Source organism: Phyllostomus hastatus, unplaced genomic scaffold (assembly GCF_019186645.2).
Source record: "Phyllostomus hastatus isolate PE091 unplaced genomic scaffold, TTU_PhHast_1.1 phas_scaffold_21, whole genome shotgun sequence".
Lineage (NCBI taxonomy): Eukaryota > Metazoa > Chordata > Mammalia > Chiroptera > Phyllostomidae > Phyllostomus > Phyllostomus hastatus.
Genome location: NW_025334017.1, coordinates 43,401,831 through 43,424,707, shown reverse-complemented (window position 1 = coordinate 43,424,707; position 22,877 = coordinate 43,401,831). Strand labels below are relative to the sequence as shown.

Genomic DNA, 22,877 nt, shown 5'->3' with positions numbered 1-22,877 from the left:
CTGGTGCTGTGGGTTAGGAGTGTGGGAGTGATGAAAGCACACGTCCCCCTTTCCTGGGGTTAAGTCCAGTCGGGGATACGTAAGGAAGTAGTCAGTGCACGACGTGATGTGTGCGAAGGTAAGTCTAGGTGCCATGGGAATGCAAAGACAACACAGACCCTCGAATTGGAGAAGACTTCCAGGAGGAAGGGACTGTTGGGCTGAGTCTTAAAAAGGAGCAAACAAACATAATAGAATAGTTTTTCCGCAATAAAAAGGAATAAGTCTCTGATGCATGCAATAATATCACTGCATCTCAAATGCAATATACCAAGTGAAAGGAGCCAGACGCAAAAGGCTGGGCATTTTATGATTCCTCGCATAAGCCATTCTAGAAAAGGTAAAATTATAGGCACAGAGAAGAGATAAGGGGTTGCCAGGTGGAGTGAGTGGGTCAGTTGCACAGAAGCATGGGGTTGGACTGATTTGGGAGTAATGTGGATGCTTTATATGTAACTTCATATTTATCTATAAGGTAAATTTTATTGTACATAAATTATGTATCAATTAGCAAGGTACAGAAGACAGGGCAGGTCATTTTAGGCAGACAGGGGAACAAAAGTAAAGATGCTCGCCACCTCCATGCATGGAGAAACCAGAAGAGGTTTGGCATTGCCAGAGGGGAAGATGCAAGGTAGGGCGTGGTGAAGATGTGCCAGACAGGTGGGCAAGGACCTGCCAAAGAACCTGCAGAGTAACCTGTAGCTACCGGACAACTATTAAATGGGACACTGACAGGGGCAGAAGAGGAGGTGGAGACCAAGATGTTCCCCTAGTACAAGAGCTGGGTTTACCTAGAGGGCTGGGATTCTGGAGGTGGGAAAGAATGTTCACCACTTCTTTTGATCGTTGCATCAGCGGTGGCTGGTGCCCGTTACACATAGCTATTGTACTTCATAGTATGGTTTTGAACATGTCTGCTCAGGGACGCTAAGATGAACAAAAATGGCCTTCCATCGAGAACTGACAAATGTGACCAAAGTTAATGTTCAGTGTCACAATAAACCAGACTGACTCAGGGACAGGGTTGCTAAGTAACATTTAATGCACACTGTTCAACCCGCATTTGTGGACTACGAACCACATGCCAGGTAACGTGCGAGACTCTGGGAAGGCAAAACCGGAGCCTGCCCTCAGGAAGCTCCGAGCCTTGTCAGGGAGAAAGACAAGCCCGTTATAACAACAGCAGGACAGTGTGGTGCAAGCAATAATAGGTACAAGAGTCTTGGTGGCTGAAAGAAAGAACAGCCAGGTGCTTGCGGGGGTCAGGGAAGTGGTGGTCGTGTTCTGGCAGCATCCAGAGAACAGGTCATCTGCAAACTGGGTGTTGAGCAAGGGCAGGAGCTGTCCTGACATCACACTAGACAAGGCAGTGCCTTCTGGGCTGAGCCATGGGACAAAGGCAGGGAAGTATCAAAATGCACAATCACGCTACTGGTTTGGGGAGCTACAAGAAGCTCAAGATTGTTAGAGCATGAAGGGCATGGGAGATTGCAGTGAGAAATGAACTTGAAGAGGAAGGCAGAAACAAATCGTGGAGAGCATGGTGTGACACTTTAAGGAATGTGGGCTTTGTCCTGGAGCCTGGACTTTTCACCCTGGGTACCATCCACATGATGGTGGAGGGGGCATGAATGGGGGTATAGAGCCCATCGGTCCCCAGTAGGTACAACATTCTGTAGTCCACCTTCGGGGGTATGAGTCTTATTGAATGAAAGATTGTAAAGAAAAAGTGGATATTAAGTTAAGAAGAGTTGGATAGATGATGTTAAATCATCTATTAAATATTCATAAACTGCCTGGCATATGTTATGCGCGGTGATGAGTGTTTTCCCTGGCTTACCTAATTTAGTTCTCACAACAAACCTACGGGGAAGCTTCTCCATTGTTGCCATCTTACAGAGTGAGTGACTGATCGGAGGCTCAGAGAAGTAAAACAGTCTGCCCAGAAGCACGGGTAGGTAGTGCATCCGTGGTCCAGGCTGAGGCCAGGTGCTTGGCCTTGACCTCTAAGCAATGCAGCAGGCGTTTTGGGGGACAGAAGTGTTGCTGCCCCTGCAGGATGGCTTGGAAGGTTACACTGAGGGGACTTGGAGCATGGGCCAGACGTGAACACACCTTGCGCAGATCCCTCTCTGCCCCTCAGTTTCCTGCCGAAAGTGGACAAGGGAAACAATGCCTGGGAGGTGTTCACACGCAGGCTGGCTCCCAGTCGGTACTCAGTACCGTTAGTGCTCAGCAGCAACCTAGTTCCCCCTCCCGTCCACCAGGTGCTTCAGGTTTGCTCCCCTCGGAGACCCCGGTAGAAACGTTTAATAAACTCTGCCAGGGAGAACGGTTCTACTCACCTCGGAAGGAGAACACCCACTTTAAATGTTTTTGCCCCCAGCAGTCACTTTGCAAAGTCACATACTCTGCTTCTGCCTAAAAGGCGGTTGGACTCGCCACTTTTAGCATCTCTCAGCACGGAGACTCCGTGCCTTTATAACGAGCTCCATCTCCCTGCCATGGGCCTTGGCTCTAGATGTTCGTTCTGTCGCGCATCAGAGAGAAAGCGCCTCCCATGTAAATGTCACACACTGTACCCGTTTATTCACTGCATTATTAAAATTCAGGGGCAACTTCAAAGCCTTCTGGAAAAGATCCTCCTAGTGCGATTGAATTCTTTGTGCCCTGGTGGTTAGGGCTGCTCAGAATAGAGCGTTCCGACCCTTGTTAATACTTTTGGCTAACTTTAGTGACTCCTGGTCTTTGATCTTTTTTAAAAATAAAGTAGTTCCTACTTGCCCCCCCTCATCCAGATTAGGAGTAAAGAACATGTACATTATTATAAAGGCTTCAAAATTATAAAATGAAGAACAAATTTATTGGTATACAGTTGACCTCATTAGAGCTTAAACCTTTTTTGAAAATGACCGACGAAACTAGAAGCACCTAAATTGTTGCCGTAAAGAAAAATCCAACACAATGGAGAGCTAACGAACAGACTGAAAACAATGAGAGAGCTATTTCTGTACTGCCATAGGAAGAATTTCAAGATTGGCGTTGCATGAAAAAAAGGATTTCTCAAGTCTGTGAACATGGTGTGATAAATTTACGGCCGAAGAGCATGAAAATGAGTCACATGTGACCACACCAGTGATGTGTGAAAGCACAGCAGCCTCGGGAGGGAAGGTAGCCCGGGTCCCCAGGTGCTGTGTGCCTGCACGCGGGGGTAGGGCTGCTCCAGGGGACTCACCACAGCTCCTTTTTTACTAGGGCAACATAGTCCAGCGTTATCTCTGCAATTACAATTAGACGAAAGCCTATAAAATTGTCATGTTTTCGAATACAACTATTTTTAGTGCATTAATGGCACTAATGTTTTTATTCCGAGAGTCTTCTCTCTTCTTATTTTTTATGGGGTTTTTTTTTCTGATTACAAAAACAATGCTTGTTCATTATGTAAAAATCAAACATCAAAGATGCAGACAATACAGAAAGTATAATCAGTGGACTCCTACCCCTACCCAACGATAGAACTATCTTTGATAATTGGTGCCTCTATCTCCTCAGTTTTATCTACACAAATGGTTTCATAAATTCTCTGGATTTCCCAAGATTTTTTTTAATCTTATCAAAGCCATCAAGATGAGAGGAAAAGGATTATATTAAAACTAACTCAATACAATTTGCAAGAAGACCCTCACCCTACTTTATGTTTCTTCTTCAGTATCTTTTTTCAAAGCCACCTGGCTCTCCTAATCTGAACTTTACAAAGGAATTGCTGGTAAAAACAAGTTGCTTGGCTATTCCTGTCCAAGTGATACAACAGCTCAGAGGAATTAATCAGAAAAATGTGTCTGCAAACTGGTAGATAAGAAGTCAGGTCTTCAATGTATTATATACATGAAAGTATGCAAATGTGGAAGACTCACTGTTTTTATAAGGTACGTGAGCATTTTGGTCTCTAGGGGGAGCCTGGACCCAATCCCCTACAGTTACCAAGGGACGATGGGTAGCCAGTTAAGTTTGGGGAGGAGTCAAATGTTACACATGGAGTTTTGACTGTGTGGGGGGTCATTGCTCCTAACCCCCATATATGTACACACACAGATATAAATACAGCAGTACAGTGAAGCTTTTATAACATTAATTTCACTTAGTGCAAAGAATTTTCCTTTATTCTAGGAATATATCATTTTACTTTTTTGATGTTGAAAAGGCCTTTTCTTTTAAAACGTGAGGAGGGTAGTCAACGGTGGTTGGGTTGTTATTTGGTTTGTTGATAGATTTTTTTATACTTCCTTGGAAAACTACAAAACTGAGCCCCATAGCTGGCCTGCTGGCCCTCTGGTTGTTTTAATAACTGTCCCAGGGACTCCACAAATCTGGACACTGCCAAGGCCAGTGGGCCAAGTGCTCTGTTCTGGCCCTAACACTGCAGGGGTCTAGAGGAAGCGGTTGAAGGCCTTGCACGTCCCTTCTTGACCAGACCTCTTGGGCAGCTCTCCTGCAACATTAGCAGCATTGGAGCAGCCAATAGACAGGAACCACACGCTCCTAAAAATAACCCTGGGAAGGCTGTGAGTGCTCTCAGAGCTCTGAAGATCGCTTCTGTGCCCATTGGGGAAGGTTGGCCAGATCCTGGAGATCTGACCAAGAAGGGAAGCCCCAGGGCCGGGTCTGATTCTCTTGTCCTTGTCTGATGTTTGTTTTGTACTGGGAGAGTGGCTGCCTTCACTTGTCACCCAAATGTAAATGAATGGCACAACTTTGGATGAAGCCAGCACAGTGCTTCACAGCTTGGCATCTCGGTGGGCCCTTTCTGTCTGCAACTCCCCTGCTCCTGCCCTTGGGCCCTGCTCTCCCCAGGAAGGCCTCTCGCCCACAAAGCCATAGACCCACAGACTCCTGGGGCTTCAGGTCTAGAAGGCACTTCAGAGGTCATGCGGCCCCACCCATGTAACCAAGGAAACCAAAAGGGAGGGTCCTCTGCTAGTGATCCCGGAGATGAAGGGTGAGGACAGGGGTCCCAGTCATCCTCACAGAGACCATGTGAATTTAGTGTCCCCTCTGCTGGGCTCTGCCCTGAGTCTCCCCATGCAACGTTTTAGTGAACCTTCACAGGCACAATGAGACAGGTCCTGTTCTCATCCGTTTTACAGACGAGGCAGCTGAGGCTCAGAGATTAAGTACTTTAACTAAAGACACACAAGTAAAGGCAAGATGTACGGCGTCTCAGAGTTGACCCTGTGCAGGGTGACTCCCATGCCAGAGCTCTTAGCCCCTAGGCTACTACTGCCTTAAGTTCGCTTGCTTCTAAAACCTGCAACATTCAGACTCTTCCCATTCAATACTAAAGTGTAAACCTTTTAGTTGGTGCTTGTGAACCCACCAAAAAACTGTGTCTTACTTCTCAACTGTGTAGGGAGTATAAAACCTGTACCTACCTATAAGGTGGGTTAAGGGTTCACTCCACTTAAAATATGGGGCATCATATTGGTTATTAATAATCATCTTGATATCAGGGACAATGCTTGCCTTATCGTAGATGCCCAATTGATGTTTCTTTTCAATGAACACACATATCAATTAATTAATGAATAAAAGGAGGTGTGAGACATAGTTAGCCTCTCCTGAAGGTGCCAATTGCCTACATGGGAAGGGACTAGCATAGAGTTAAAGTAGTATGGAGATCCCTAAATGATTTATGCTTTTAACTTGAGCTGGAGACTGCTGCAAACTGGGAACCCAGAGGCATGTCCTGAGAAGAGAGACAGTGCTGGGGACAGGATTCCTAGGGGACACTGAGCGTGCAGGTTGAATCTCCTCTCTTCGCCAGGCCTGTCCACATGCTGAGTATTCAGATCAGAAAGCTAGTATGTGGCAGAGAGGAGATATAGTCCTGTACCTGTCATATCCAGTGTTTTCCCATGACTGCACTCCACCTCTGAGCCCTTCAAACCCTTGTCTAGGATGCCCTCTAATTCCCTTGGGAGATAACAGGTGCTCCTGGCCCCACGGTGCAGACCCCCTGACCTTGCTTCCCTCCTTCCCAAGCCTCAGTGAAGCACGGACCCATCTGCTGACTCGGTCCTTTCCTTCCCCATCTGTTCCTTCCAGGAGCACCACTGTCTCCGCATCAAAATCCTAGGGGACTGCTACTACTGTGTTTCTGGACTTCCGGAGCCCCGCCAGGACCACGCCCACTGCTGTGTGGAAATGGGCCTCAGCATGATCAAAACCATCAGGTAATTCGGGATCCCCTTCATAGTCCCAGGCCTCTGATGTGTGTGATGGGGAAGACAAACCACCCCATCGGTCCTTGGTGGTAAATCACGTGCATGTTGAAGAGTGACTTATGAAGCCCTCTGACTTATTTCATGAACACTGCGTACCCGTTAGTTCTCCCAGATGAACCTAGTAGCTTCATTATGTTCTAGTCGTACCTCGCTTTCAATGGTCTGTGCAACAAATTTGTATTGCCAATGTCCTTGTGGGGATCCATCAAGGAACGGGATGAGTGTAATGCATGCTTTCAGGGAGGTTATGGTGCAGTGGGAGAGATGAACAGATAGGCAATTTCAAGATGCTGCAATAAGCTCTGTGATGAATCAAATCCAGGACACTTGTGGGGAATAAAGAAGGAACAGCTAATTCATGCCAAGGTGCTGGAGAAGGCTTTTCAGAGCACAGATGTCTAAGCTGTTCCCTAAAAAGTGAGTAGACAGTAGCCAGATCCTGGAGGTGGTTGAGAGCTTGGAAGACAGGATAGACACGTGCAGGAATCGGGACGTGGAACCTGAGAAGGTGGTGACAGATGGGTTGCAGGCTGGGAGCAGCAGGGGCCTGCAGGGCTTTCTCAGCCACTAAGGGGTTGCACCTTACCCTGAGGCCAATAGGAAATCACTGAAGGGCCACCCCCAGGGTTGGCTTCACGAGTGTGCAACAGGTGCTTTGGGCTTTGGTCAGTGTATTTGATCAACGGGGCGGAGTTACTGGAGTCAAGGACTGTGGAACTAGACTGCTTATGGCTTTGGGACAGAAGCTCAGTGTTGTCAGAGCTCCCCTCGAGGTGCCGAAATGCAAGCATCACATCCTCCCACGACCACAGCAAAGACAGTGGCTCGTGCCATTGTCTTACAGAGGAAGAGGAGTCTTGCTAGAAACAGACAAGAAGATTCTCCCTGCTGGAAAATCTGAGGAACTGGAACCTCCCTTTCAAGGGCTTGGTGGTGGCCCGAACCCTGTTCCTGATCCTTCTGCTTGCTGACAGACCCCTGACTTCATTCAGGGTTCAGGCAGAGGTCTCCTGACATCGAGGAAGGTGATGTAGCCCTTAATCAAGAAGAGGACGCCAAAGCCCTTTCCCTAAATATGACCCTGCTCCGTTGACATGACACGGGTCATTTCGAGACTGAGCCTAAAACGACACTCCTGGTGGGCAGGCGCCTAGGGCCCCACCTTTGGAACCAACCCGTGACCAGGGCCCAGTCAAGGGGGTGTGGTGCTTGGCTAAGAGGTGTTGGATGAAAATCCAACATTTCACCATCCCTGAGACCAAGTCGGCAGGTGGGGAAAGAGACAGGAAACTCCCACTCTCCTGTTGCCCCCTCTATAAAAATGCCGAAATTCCCTCCTGCAGGTACCGTGGACAGAGGAGCCCATAATCTCCAGCCCACAGTTCCCTTAGATCAGCCTTCGGTAGACAGAAAATGCTGCAGATGCTTCTTCACGGTTAATTCGGACACTTGAGAGTTTCGCCCTGAAAATTTGATGACCTATGCCAGCATTTTGACTGGTTTCAAAGGAGACGATGTTCCCAGAGGACCCAATATCTTGTACCACCTCTACAACTAATTGGGTTTGCAAACCTTATTCTGCCAACCAATCAGTAGGTCAACCAACAAATAATTTGTGGACTCTACCATGTGCCGGGCACTGTGCTAAGCCCAGGAAATACAGTGAGGAACTATCACTCCAGGGTGACCATTAGGTGTCCATGGATGTCCATTAGGGTGATCACTGGGATGTGTTGTCTATGAAATGAGGACACTGGCCAGACCAGCCCTGAACTTTCTGCCAGTTCTGAAAACTGGTGATTTATCAACCACGTGAAAATCAGGTTTAAGCAGCACAACTTTCTAGAGTTTCTTTCTAATTTATTTTTTAATTTTAGTTTTTATTTGTCAGCAGGCATAACTGACAAATAAAATTATGCATATCCAACGCGCACGAAGTGATGATTTGATAGATGCGTAAACTGTGAAACGATTATCATAATGAAATTAATATATCCGTGACTTCACAGAGTTGTTTTTTCTTTTTTTGATGAAAATGCCAAGATCTAGCCATCTACTCTCTTAGCAAATCTCAAGAATACACTACAGTGTTATTAAATATAGTCACCATGCAGTACATTCCATCCCCAGAACTTAATTTTTATCTTATAACTAAAGGCCTGTACCTTTGACCAGCCTCTCCCCACTTTCCCACATCACCCTGCCCCAGCAACCCCCTTCCTACTGTCTGTTTCTATGGGTGCAACGCTTTTCCTTAGATTCTCATGTACAGTCTGTCTTCGCCTCTCTGGCGTATTTCACTTAGTATAATGCCTTCCGGGTCCATCCGTATTGACCCAGATTACAGGATTCTCTTCTTTTTTTAAGGCTGAGTAGCATTTCATCACATGTCTGTATATTTTTATGATCTTCTTTATCTATTTATGCACATTGTCTTTGTCTAGTCAGGCACAAACTTTCCACAGAGGTTTGTACGCTAAGCTTAAGCAAAAGATACGCCGCAGAGATGGCACTGCGGGAGAAACGAATGTTCGTTATTGGAATTCTTGAAGGCAATTAGAGTGTCATCATTTATCTTTCTGGAGAGGAACCTGTCCCTCCTGGCCATTTTATCCGATCAATGGTCTCGTCCCTGAGGTTCTGGAGTGCAACAGTGAGAACCGAGATTTCAATAGGTTGAAATGGCTCAAGGCTTTCTCTTATTAGTTCACTAAGAGTTGCTTTTACTCCTTTGGAATAAGACAATTCAGGAGGATATTTTTTTTAAGTACGTGAGTCAGAGTCTATTAATACTCGAACACCTCCTTGATTATACTGTAGGGGACTGGAGGTCCAGCGTTAATTCTGCCAGTCGACAACACAGCATGACGCGGAGGAATAAATGAGGACTCTGGGTTTAGGCAGGCCTGGGTTGCAATCGGCTCAGCCTTCTAGAGTTGCCACGCTTTCTGCCAGGCCCTGTGCTCTCAGGAATGCCTGGCAGGCACCGTTTGCACCTGAATGTGTGTGGAAGACAATTCCAGTGACATCGCTCCGTCTAAAAAGACTTAACAATCTTAATCCACTATCACTTACATGGGATGACAGTTTTTATTCAGCCCCAAGCACGCTTACTTCAGCCAGAAAGCTCCACAGAAGCCTTAAAGTCTGGAACTGTCCTTTGCATTATGTTGCAGGTGTTGTCATGGAATGCCAGTGTCAATAATCCATGTATGGACTGGTTTCCCCAGACTAGGTGGCCACCCCGTGTGTTTGTCATCAAAGATGGATCCCTGTGGTGGTGTAGTCCCCACTCTGTCAGGGTCTGTCCTCGTCCCTCTTTCTGGCATTTCTGCACAATTACAGAGGCTGTGAGAGGCTGGGGCTTCGGTTGTGAGACCGCATCTATGCCATGGCTCTCTAGACCCCAGCAGCTCCAACAGTGTCCTTGTTTGGGTGACAAAATTCTTGCACAAAAGGCAAAGCCACACTCAAAGGGATGCTGGTCCCTTGTTCACAGATCAGTCCTAACAAGGGATAGAGATTCCCCGTTGGTCACAGGCACGTGGGGACAGGGGGCCACATTAGGAAAGGCTGGATTAGCTGCTGCTAGTCGGACCACCCCAAGTGTCAGGAGAGAGTGAAAGTCAGGACAAGAGGACACACAGAGTGAGGGAAACCATTTCCCTGTCCCTGTCCCTGTCTTTTCCCGAGGTGTGGCCACTACGGTCCTTTTCATGGAGGGCCATTAATTGCTCCTGATGCCTGAAACCCGACATCAGGACCCAAAGGTTGAATGTACAGCTTACGTCTCACATGCATCCCTGATAAATGAGCAGAACCAATACTGAAAGGGGAGGAAAATCAGCAAACCTCTGAGGATAAGAAGATAACGAGCCTCAGTCAAGCCTCCGATTAAATTTATTCCATAAAAAAATACTTGATTGTACAAACATGATATTAGCTAAATGGATGACCGAAAGTAATTGAATGTAGCTTTATTTCTAATGAAGCATTTAATACCATCTCCTGCATGCCTGTTCATAAAATTAAATTAATTAAAGCAGGCTTAGGTAATAGTTCCATTAAGCAGGTTGGAAGTGGCTCCAGGTGGTTCCTCTTCACACGCCCTGGGTCTATTTCGGGGACACTTGATGGCTGAGCAGACACCAAATTTACGGTGGGCTCCATTACAGGCGGTATCGTTATTGAGGATCTATAAAAGTCTTCCTTGATGAATCTTAATGAAAATTGCAGGGCCTGGTCTTTTCAGTGCGGTGGCTAAAAAGTCATAGGATGACACCAGAATGCCAAGCAGGAGCTGGATGGTCTCCAGCTGGTTAATGGGAGCAAAGGTCTTAATCCTCGTGGCCGGGTGGCCCTGCCGGGCAACGTGGCAGGACCAGGGATGAGAGCAGGGAGGTACCTGCCCCCTCGCTGGAGGCAGGCCGGCCCAGGCTCTCTGCGTGCCCCCGGCACCCTCCCTTCTCCTTGCCGTCCTCTGACTTACTGCTTTTCCTCCCTTCCCACTTTCCTTCTCCCCAGGCTCCCTCCCGCCCCCCCATCATTCGCTTCTCCTCCTTGCTCTCTCTCTTCCTAAAACCCCCTTTCTCAACTTGTTCTGAAAGGTCGTTAAGCACAGCATGCCTAAGGCCACATTCCTCTTAAAAATGCAGCCGTTACAGTGGATGATGATTTTTTTTTTGCAAAATTATTTATAATGGTGAAGATTGAATAGATCTAGTAACCGTAATTTATAAAGCTAGTATTGACTGAATGTTCATCGTGTACCAGGCAGACACTATAGAAAGCGGTCTTCCTGACGCAGCTCATCTAGTTCTGACGATAACCCTGTGAGGAAACTACTAATACTTCCCCCAGTTTTCAGAGGAGGCGTCTGAGGCTTTGAGAGGATAAATGACTTCTCAGGCAGATCGTGCAAGGGGCAGAACAAAGACCCTGAGCCACATTCGTCTGACTCCATCAACGTTCAGGGGAAGGCTTAGATCTGTTTTGGCATATTACCAGATAGGAAAAGGGGTAGCCACTCAGCGTCATGGCTCACATAATATTTAACAGCGTAATGAAATGCTTGGGAGTTCAAAGGAATATGCGCTATCGAGTGCACACACACAGGTCATTTAGAGAACCTCAGTTGTTTAAACATCTGTCTTGATGGAAGGAGAGAAGACGCCAAAGCTCCGTGGTGGAAAACGGGGGGCTGGATCTTCTCTCTCACGTTCCCTCACTGGGGCCACGCTGGGTTTGAGCAGGAATCTGCATGTCTTCCTGCCACGTGCCCACTCCCCAGGCAGGGGTGCGATGCTGAAGGGAGTATAACCAGCAAAGCGTCAGCTTACAGTCTGGCCTCATGAGGGCCGACTGGGGCCCACGTCCTACTGACCCTGAGTGAGCGATACGACCTTCCTCTGTCCAGCTCCCTTAGCTGTAAAATGGGGATACTCCATCCTCGAGTAAGTTCCATGAATACAGGAACTGGTTTTCTGATTTGTCTGTTTGATTCACTGCTTATATCAGCAGGGGTCTTCAAGAGATGTTTATGAGTGAATGAATGAGCGAATGAATGAACGAACTGTATCTATAGTATCTATGGTTGTGAGGAAGAAATAAGACCGTGAAGATGAAAGGCCCGGCACAGAAGAGGCAGCAGATATAGCTTAGTTCTCTGTGAGCCTCAGTTCCCTCGTTGTAACGTGGACATTGATAATGCTTATAGCTATCTACCTTCGGAATTGCCATGAGCGTCAAAGTGAAGCACTCTGGGAAACTTGAACTTCCGTGCTGGGATATAACGTGGTGGCTTTCAGTCTCCCCTGGAAGGAGTGGGCCCCGTGGTTGCGGAGGCAGACCGACACTGACATCCAGTAGAGGCTATTGCCTGGATCACAGTTGAAGGTGACGTTGGTTGGGCCCATGGCCACTGTGCTGGCAGCCCCCAAGGCAACAGCGAGAGACCCGTGAGGTACCCTTTAGTGCGAGCTCTGGCATCTATGGGATGGAGCTTGCTATAATCTGCTGATTTGGGGGATTAATTGGTAGAGACTGTGTCGTCCACCCTTGGGGCTGAGCCAGCTCGACCTCCATTGGTCCATATACCCTTCTTTGGGAGAAGAAAGCCTGCAGGGGACTTGAAGTGGACAGCTGGGTTTAGGCTCACATGGCTCGGGAGAAACTCCAGCGACTCCTCCTCTAGCCGTGTGTGCCCTAAAGGAAGGTACTTCTGGGAACTCAGTTTCCTCATTCTTCCAGTGGTGCTGGGAATCACGCACACGGTATTGTGAGGGCAAGGTTGGCGCTGGCACAGAACCCCTGCAGGGCGGCCACAGTCCCCTCCGTCACTAACTCCCTCGCTTTTCCCTCCCCCAGCATGTCCATGGGCGCCGTTGCTTCCAGGGAGCTGAGGACCAATCGCTCAGTTCTTACTACATTGCTTGCTGGTTCGTCCTTTCGGACCCATTTAAGTCTAGGAACTGCCCAGTTGGTGTATCAAATGGGCTGGTTGAAGCTGTTTTGATGTAGCTAGAGCAAATGTGAGCACCATTTTAGCAAGAAGAGTGGAGTAATCAATCATTATTTTAGAGTGATCAATTTATAATTTTTGATCCGATTCAACCTGTGCAATTATCGTGTAATTATAAGTTGGTATTGCTAACAAAAGTTAGTAGTAGCTGTTATTTTCGTGTGTTCAAATTGCCCCAGGTAAAGCACTTTTATATACATGATTTTTATAAACCATCCTAACAACTCTGCAAAGGATTAGTGCTTTCTGCTGTCACACGTGAGAAAACTGGGACATGGGCACTAATACTGCAGTGAGCCCAGTGCCCACAGCGAGCAAGTGGAGAGACCCAGCTTCCCGCCAGACCTGCTTTAATGCAGACTGGGCCCCTGGGATATGGTGAGAGAGATCTGCAGTGAGAAGCTCTGTCCTGCGCTCCAGCTCCCACAACCAGCAAGTGGTGGGTCCAGCATTGGCACCCCGGCCTGTGCCCCCAAAGCTGAGGAGCTGGATGTCCTTCATCCCACAGGCCTGAATGCCGAGCTGCTGCAGCCTGTCCCCTGCCCACCCATGTATTTCCCAACGGAGAGCGTCTGGTTTACAGATCAATGAAGACTACGAGATGATTCCCCTTGGCATTCCTCCAGCCCCTTCTGTAGATGGATTAATTGGCCAAAAAGAACCATTTAAAGCACTTAAATTGAAAGAAAAATTCTAAGGTTCTTCATCTTCTCCCATATACCAAGCATTTGTATTTAGGAGTTCAATTAAAAGCCATAACATCTTCAATCTTTGGCTGGTTCATTTTTGCAAGATTGGTTCTCTGCTTGATAGAGAGGTGCAAAAAAATAACTATTATTAAGTGAGTTCTTTATGTAAAAGAAATCTTAGGAGCCCCACATGAAAACCAAGAGAGCAAAGCTGCTTCATGTGCAGGGGACCTTGCGGAGGGTCGCCCCCACGCCCCACTGGCAGGTCCAGAGGCCCCTCTGTGGTTCCCCTGGGCCCTTAGAAGCATCTTGGGGCAACGCAGGGTCACAAAGCAATAAAGCCTTTGAGCTTTGCCCTTCCTTCAGTGCCTGCTTAGAGCCCTGGCCGCACCTCTGTGCCAAGCACCGTGCTGAGTGCTGGGCATGTGGAAATAAAAGGCAGTAGCCCTGCCCTCCGGAAGGTCAGCGGCCGTGGGGAAGAAAGAGAGGTGGCAGATGCTTCAAGTGCGGCTGATCTGGAGTCGTTTTTTCTTCACTGGTGGCTGAGGAGCCCCAGATAACCTCCCTGGGCTCTTTTTTGGGAAAACTGAACACAGTTTGTAACTCAGCAGAACTCCCTCTGCACTTGCACTTGAGAAAGGTTCCAAGTTCTCCCCTCGAGAACCGATCTTGAAACGTGTGGTGTGTGTTTGTGGTTGTGTGTAACCACCAGGTAGGCTTTCCAAAGAGGATCAGTGTCTGTAAATTATTCATCGCTGTTACATAGTTTCATTTCTACCTTTCATTTCAGCCAAATCCCAGACACAACAAACAGGAAGAAAACAGTGCCATAAAGAAATGGTGTCTTCTTATTATAATTTTTCTTTTGTAGAAGAAAAAAAAATCTAAATGTCTTTTCATTAAGATGTTCCAGTGCATTCCCTGCGTAATGTTAATTACCTAATGGCATTAGCATGGTGTGCTGTGTAATAGTCCCTCACAATTAGTTAGCAAAGCACTTTAACATCCATTATCTCCTTTGGGGCTCACAAAGGCTCTGGAAGTGAAGCAATCAGCTAGAGCTTTGTATTACAACTATTGAAACTCAAGGTCATATTAAGCTATTCACCAAGGATCACACACCATGTTGCAAAGGGCGTAAGGTTTAAAAACCCAACAGCCCCAGGTTAGTCCTAGAATCCTGTTTACAAGCTATAGGACCACAGTAAAATCCTTTACTTTCCTGGGCTGTAGTTCTTTAATATATATAAAGCAACTGAGTAGTGCTTATAGAATAGACCACACATTATTCTCAACCATCCATGTGTGTTTGTTTACTCACCTAATATGACAATGCTATTATTATCCCGATTGTATACATAGAAGTTAAGTAACTTCCCCGAGGTCATACAGCTAGTAAATGGCAGAGCAAGATATACACTCAGGTAGCCTGGCACTAGAATCCATATTAACCTCTACACGATAGTGATTCACATATAATGAGAAGAATGTGGACCGAAACTGGTGATTGTGACAGTCAGGATAATCCTGGTTATGCTGAAGTAACAAGCATCCTCCCCCAAATCTCAGTGCTTTAAAGCAGCGAGGATTTATTTTTCACTCTCATTCCCTGTCCACTATGGGAGGGTTGAGGGAGTGGCAGGGTGCACCAGCATCCACTGTCCTCCTTCAAGGACCCTGGTTAAGAAGGCTCCATCACAGAGGTCATCAATGGATGGTGGACACAGAAGAATGAAGAAAAAAGGAGTATGGTGGATTGCACTTTTAAAGCTTCTACTCAGAAGTAGCCCATATCACTGCCGCTCACATTTTGTTGGCCAAAAATAGCATGAAATATACAGGGGAAGTGCAGTCCTACCACGTGCTTGGATACTGTAGCAGAAGACACGGTTGGTGGACCGCTCCTCATGACACGCCTCACCGAAACGGAAATGCCTCCTCAACTGCCGGATACCATTTCTCCTCTTGCTTTGCTATTTTTTTTTCAAATGCCCTTTACTCTTTTCATCATCAGTGAATGAAGGGACCTATATGGATTTTAACTCACAAGTTAAAGTTAAAAACCAAGGCCTGGAAACTAGAATCTTCACCAAGGACAAGAATTGTCTCACCCTTTTAGCTATAAGCATTCTTTCTAACCTCTGTGGCTGCCTTCCTAATGTCTAATTTATTTCCATATTTTTATGCACTCAACCGACTTCAACCCTTTTGCTTAAATAATTTTGTACGATCTTACAATGTATTAGGAACAGAGAAAACAGAGGTCCAGTTTTGCACACGGAATCATTCATTCATTTATTCTTTCCCAAAACGGGGAGTCGTGTTTGTAAGCCCAGCTATATGTGAGACATGATCCTTCAGGATGTGAGAAGACGCAAGGATTACGCAGAAAACTGCCTTCAAGGAGCTTACTCTGTTTATCAAAGAGCTAAGAGAGGGGGGAACATGACACCCATCCACTCACCCATCCACCCTTTCTGAGCGCTGGCCCAGTTCCAGACACAGCCTGTTGTGCAGAGGGGTGTTGGACACGGAGCCAAGCAAAGCCTCCATCCTCGGTTAGTTTCCAGTGCAGAGCGGAGACAGACGGTTACTACACTGCACCTCGGGTGTTGTTCGTGGGGATGCAGTAGGAACACTGGGGCCGGCCTGCAGTCCAGCCTTCGGTTAAATGGGGGATGGACATCCCAGGCTGAGGGGGCATCGCTGAGGGAGAAGACACATGGGGAGCAGGCCTGTGTTTAGACGGCTGGCATCTAACAGGCACAGGAGCAACGGGACTAATACTGGGCCTCAGGACAGATCAGGAAGGGCTCTGTGTTCCAGACCAGGAATTCCCCACTCTGTCTGTCCTACGGACCAGTGGCTTCTGAACATTTGATCTTCTTCTTTATCGAAAATGATTATGACAATTGTTACTATAATAATTTAGAAATTGTATTTATTATCAATTTTACTATAGTCACACATTTTAAAACATTACTACACAATATGGGTTTTAAAGGATAATGATGAACTAGTAATTTTAAATATTTTAACTCCATCACTGTACTAAAATCTTTCTGCTCTCAGTATGGTTTAGTGAGGGCAAGGGGTGTGAACATGATTGATTCTTTTTTTAAGAATCTTAATAGTCTGTGATACAGGGGCACAAAGGTCAGGTTCCAAGTTCAGTTTATGTGTACACCTGTCGCCAATGGGTATCCGCTCTAAATACACATTTTATAAAGACGGGCAGGTGCAGGGGGAGCCCTAGTCCCCTTGACTGTGTCACTTATGCACAAGTTCTGTGTGACTCTTGTCATATTTCCCCCCTCTGGCATCTCTGAGTTTTTCTTACAAGCTCATTAGAAGGCAATAGCTTTCTAATATTTTTAATGGACGGGTACACACCCACCCAGACACTTCATCTGGAAGTCCCTCACATTTCAGAGGAGGAAATGTGCAGCTCAGAATTCTGGGAGGTGACAGAGCTCACGTTGGACAAGCCTTTTCCTAGAGAGATGGGAACATTTCGAAGCTTCCATTTTCAAAACTCTCTCTTCGAACAGGGATTTATTGTGAAAGACAATTACTTTCACCATCTAAAACTGTCATTTTTAAACAAAGGAAGCAAGTTTGTTTTGTTTTTTGTTTTGTTTTTTGCTTTGGTTTTCCCAGAAGATTTGCTAGAGAGAATATTATGGCAACCGATCGTCACAAAAAAGGCAGCAAGTATGGAACCCTGGGTTTTGTGGGTGTTTTTGTCAAAGAAAAATGGATAAATTATCTTTAATTTTGACAACTCTTTTAAGCATTTTGAAGTAAAACAACAATCGAATTTCTACGTGGCATTTAAGATTTCTCTAGTTATTATATTTCAAAGTATTCTATCCTGCCAGTTGAATTTCCCCTGCATAACTGAGGTCATTTGACTCATACACCAAAACTGTTTGAAATACTCTGAAAGGGAAGAAGGAAGGTGCATGCAGAAAGAAAAAACGGCAGAAATCTTTTTGTTCTCAAGACACCTCCTCCTGCTCAGGGTCAGAGAACAGACCAACAGCCCAGTCACTGAGATCAACCCATGTATCAAATTTCTGTGCAGCTTTTCAAGACAAAAACAAAAGCTGTGAATGGAGGCTGTAAGGGTGTCTTCCTGCACCCCCAGGGGATGACCCAGCTCAGCCCTGGGAGGCCAGTGCTCTGCTCCTACGACCCCTCCTCTGAGGAGGAGGCTGGGAAAGGGTTTTTAACAAGGGAGTGACGGAGCGACAAAGACCTTGTGTCTGTGGTAACCCTGTCGTCGAGCGTGGGCTGCACGGAGGTCAGGCTGCGGCAGGGACCCCAGACGGAAGCACGAGGGGACCTGAACGCGAGTGCTGGGGGGAGGATTGGAGAGAAGGAAACAGTACAAATCAACTAAGGTGAGAAACGGAAGGTGCTGTGCAGTGCAGAGCCTGTCATTTATCTCAGGTTTGTCCACTAGTGACGAGTGGGATGAGAAGGATACTGACACTACCTATCCCCTGAGACAGAGGTTATAGAGGACCAGCAGGTTTGAGCAAAAGGGTACTGAGGGCTCTTAAAAGTTTAGGTAAAAGACTGAAGGACTTTGGAAAAGGAAATCCAAGAAGGCTTCCTGGAAGAGATGGCATGTAAGTGGGCAGAAGTTGAACTTACGGAGTAGGAAAGACGAGGGCTGCTACCAGGGCCAAGGGCGCCCACCTTACTTACGCGTGTGTCTCTCCATTCCCCTCTGTCCACAGGTATGTGCGGTCAAGGACGAAGCATGATGTGGACATGCGGATCGGGATCCACTCAGGCTCCGTGCTGTGCGGCGTGCTGGGCCTGCGCAAGTGGCAGTTTGACGTCTGGTCCTGGGACGTGGACATTGCGAACAAGCTGGAGTCGGGAGGGATTCCCGGGTGAGCCAGGGCGAGGCCCTCTTCTCCGTGACCCTCGTCACCTGCCCGCCGTGTGACAGTGGGTTTCCCGTGCACAGGACTCGGGCGCAGGGATCGAAGAAGCAGTTACTTGGGAGCAGACAGAACCTCCCAGGGTCTGAGATTGTTTGGGTTTCCTCTTTGTGCTTGTTAAATGTTGGGTTATTTCCCATTCCTATCCATCAATATGCACAGGAATAAACTCAGCTTAGTTGTTTTTTTGTTTTTTTTTTTCAGTAAGAGAGTTAGCCCCCAATTCTAAACATGGGGTAAGTACCTACTATGTACTAGACAGGCTGCTGAATATCATTAATACATAACATCATTTGATCTTATAATACCCCACGTAGTAAATATTAGCTTCCTTGCTTTAAAGAGGAAACTGAAGCTCAGAGAAATTGCATGTCACATAAACACAGCTATTAAATAGTGCCTCACTACACATCACTGCTTCCCATTGTTAAATTATCAGATCAGTTTGCTCAAGGCTGTCCTTTTATTATGAATCTCCAGGCCCTCGATGTGTCCCCAAGAGTCTAGCATAATGCTTGCTTGGCACATAGGGAGGAGGAAGGGAGGGGAGAGGGAGGCACCCAACTCCACGGCACAGTGGCTGATAGTCTGGACCCTGGCGTCGTGCAGAACTGAACTATAAAACCCTTTCCCTGCCGCAGCACCAGCCACGTAGCCCCCCGCACCCTCTGAGCCTCGGGTTCCCAGGTCAGTGACTCTCAGCTCCAGCGGGAATCTGAGGCACCTGGAGGGGTTGTTAAATTTAGGTGGTTGTCCCCCACCCTCCATACTTCGGGTCAGTTTGTGTGGGGTGAGACAAAGACTGTGTCTTTGCAACAAGTGCCCGGGTGACGCTGATGCCATTGGCCTTGATACCACACTTTAGGGACCCCTGTTCTTGGGCTTTTGTTAAGTGAGAAAATGCATACAAAGTGCTTCGTCCTGTGCCCGGTAAATATGAACTGTTGGCGGTAGTTACTGTATGAAGAAGATGTAGGATCTTAGAAGGACTTTGCACCTACCAGCAATAGGACTCCTGGCCAGTTTCTTACTCACTGTGCCTGGGCCATTTTTTTCATCGCAAAATAAAGGGGGAAATGCCTATCGCCTAGAGTTGTAGGAGGAAGGAAAGTCATATGACACAATCCACGGAGCCAGCCATATTGTGATAGCTTTGGCTACAAGATAACACGTATGCAAAATAAAGTGTTACCAACTTGTTAGATCTCATTGCCTCTCACGACCGTAACTGTTATATCCCGGCATTGAAAATGATCAGGAGATAGCGGGTTTACCTGGCATTCCGTACATGAGAATGCCGTCTGACTCATTTCTGTAGATAAACGTAGTCACCAGCCTCTCGTCTGCACATCCCCTGCTCCAAAGCTCCAGGGAGCAGCCCCGACAGAAGGAACATCTAAAACCCAGTTCCCGTCAAAACACTGGCGTGCAAATTGATTGGAACCTCTGCAGAAGAATTAGCAATGAGTGAAGGTGGGGATGCCTTTCACTACAGGAAACATAATATTGATTTAGCATATGCAAATATTACTTTTCCTGTGCCCCAGTACAGGATAGGAAGATGTAGAATCCAGAGAAAATGCCAAACGGGGGTTGATATCTAACTTAATTACTTTAAAACGAGATCAGCCATCAGCCTTTATAAAACCCTCTGGGAGTTCCACTGTGGCTGAGAGGAAAAGACAGCCCTCTGGCCCCTCGCCCTGAGACAGGTCGGGAGAAGTCTGGGGCGCTGATGTCACAGGAGGTCCAGCAGCCTTCCTACTCTCCCAGGCCAGCACGGCTCAGCTCGTTTGTACTGGCAAATCCATCGCGAGAAAATGTTGTGTTTGCGTAGCACATTTCTGAAGATGATTCGAAATATCTTTACATCTTTCTGCTTCTGTTATCTCAGCCCGAAATCAGTGGCCGTGTGCAAGGGTGCTGGGTTGGGAAATGTGGGGAGTGTGCCTTACACGATCACAAACGCATCACTGGTAGTTTCCTTGTCTTTGTTTTCACGTGTCCTTTGCCGTGAATTGTTCTCTCTCTAAGCAGGAGCTGAGCGGAGTGGGTAAGAAGGGCAAGAGGGAAGTAGAGGTAGTACTGAAAGTTCAATGCATTCGGAAATGTCACTCAAGAAATTCATTGTTTCCTCGGATATATTGTTTCTAGAATCACAAGAGCCAAGCAAAATATTATGCATATACCTTATGCATTCATTCATTCATTCATTCACTCATTCATTCAAAGGAACACTGAAGTTGGCCTAAGGAAGTAAGGTTTAAGCTGCATCAAGGACTAGGAAATTGTCACACAGACAATGCGCAGGGCGCCTCCTGGGCACAGGGAAAGGCTTGTTCTGAGTTTAATAGACATGAAATGGCACCTTGAACTTGAAGAAATGCCAATTACTCAACAAGCTGGAGAGAGGACAGGGTGCTGCACTGGAGGGGTGTCAGAAATGAGCTTTGAGGTGACGGGGCCCCGGGAGGGGAGGCCTTGGAGACCCGCCACAGAACTCAGACTGCATCCTGCGAACCCGGAGCAGGAGGCGCCAGCAGTGTGATCTCAGTGACGTTTCTTAGGGTGCCCCTAACCGTTTAAACATTCGCTTTTATAGTATGGACAATGCACCATGCACCATTTTGACTCCTTACACTAACCAGCTCTTTTCATATTAAGTATATTGGGGTGATATTGGTTAATAACGTAAGTTTCAAGTGTACAGTTCTATACTGCATCATCTGTGTACGGCATCGTGTGCTCACCACCCGAAGTCTAACCTCCTCACATCACCATATGTTTGACCTCCTGTAACCTCTCCATCCTCCTCCACCCCGTTCCCGTCTGGTAACCACCATGCTGTTGTCTGTGTCCGTGAGTTTGTTATTTTGTTTGTTATTGTACTTTCTGTTTTATATCCTACATGTGAGTGAAATCGTGCGGTTCTTCTCCTTTTCTCTCTGACCAATCAACTCTTGCCGTGACCCAATGAAGTGGGTACTATTGGTTTTCCCCTTTTTATGGATAAGAAAATGGACTCAGAAAGGTCAAGTAACTTGCCCGAGACCTAACAGCTAGCAAGTAAGAGGCAGAGGCAGGATCTTGATCCCAGCAGTCTGGCCAGAGAGTCCATGCTTGTAGCCGCCCTGCTGGTCTGCCCACGCCACACCACTGCACAGTAGGTCGTCCAGTGGAGTGAGACAGGAGAACAAAAACACACTTTCCCAGAATGATTTATCATGTGAAATGTCCACAGTTCAAGTCTGATCCTTAAGGCTCTTCGTGTCATCTGTTGTTTTGCTAAAAAAGAAACTTGAGTCATGAGCTGCAGTGGCTGATGACGGAGCAGGAATGAGTCACTCACCTTGTGAGACTGGCCAGCTGCCGGCCTGCACATGCCCACAGCTCTGTTCTCTGCCCCTCGCAATGGGCACATTTCAGGAAAAATTGCATCTTACAGTGGCTTTCCCTAAAGACCTTCCATGTAGCTCTGTGGACTTGTAAGACCTGCCTTTACTCTTAAGGAGATCTTAGACAAGTTGAAGAAATAGGCAAGGCACTAAGAAAATTGTCATCATTGCATGGTGACTTTGGACAATAATTGCCATTGGGTTCGGAAACCTTTGTGGAACTTGTTGCCCCAAAATAATGCACGGCACTGAAAGAGAGTCACTGAGGTCGGGCTGATGGCCACAAGAAAAGCCAAAAGAAGTGTTGACACGTGGCTCAGCGGGGCAGCGTTTCATCAGAGGTCGCTGTGCACTGCCATGCTCGTTGATTTATGCTTGGACTTCGGTTCTATTTTATTCTTCCTGATTTCTCAGGGGAACATACATTGTCCCTGAGGGCAGGTCCTCACAGGACCTTGATGTTAGCCTTGCCTAGCACAAAAATCAGCAATGTCCTTCGCCAGCCTCGTCTGGGATGTGTAACAACCTGTGCTTTATGTACACAGGAGGATTCACATCTCCAAGGCCACGCTCGACTGCCTCAACGGTGACTACAACGTGGAGGAGGGCCACGGGAAAGAGAGGAACGAATTCTTGAGGAAGCATAACATAGAGACCTATTTAATCAAGCAGCCCGAGGAGAGCCTGCTGTCCCTGCCTGAAGACATCGTCAAGGAGTCGGTGAGCTGCTCGGACAGGAGAAACAGCGGGGCGACGTTCACCGAAGGGTCCTGGAGCCCCGAACTGCCCTTCGACAACATAGTGGGGAAACAGAACGTAAGTCCTGGCGTCCTTCCTCTGGTTAGCCAAGTGCATGCCCAGGGCACCCTCACCGGGGGAAACGGATGCTTCTTTAACCTTATCTCCGCCCAGTGACATAATTGCACATGATCAAACGTATCTCCTCGGGACAGAATTAACCTTTGTGTGCCATGTCAGGAAATGCCAGAAAT

The 22,877-nt window shown here is 47.1% G+C and overlaps 1 protein-coding gene across 1 annotated transcript in view; it reads left to right on the top strand.

The window, feature by feature from the left end:
• The window catches only part of ADCY8 (adenylate cyclase 8), a 158,142-nt gene that overhangs the window by 60,692 nt on the left and 74,573 nt on the right, over positions 1 to 22,877 (top strand). The window contains exons 5-7 of the mRNA XM_045861149.1: positions 6,145 to 6,272; positions 18,281 to 18,439; positions 22,431 to 22,701. Coding sequence (XP_045717105.1) covers positions 6,145 to 6,272; positions 18,281 to 18,439; positions 22,431 to 22,701 — 558 coding nt within the window. The remainder of the gene's footprint in view (positions 1 to 6,144; positions 6,273 to 18,280; positions 18,440 to 22,430; positions 22,702 to 22,877) is intronic.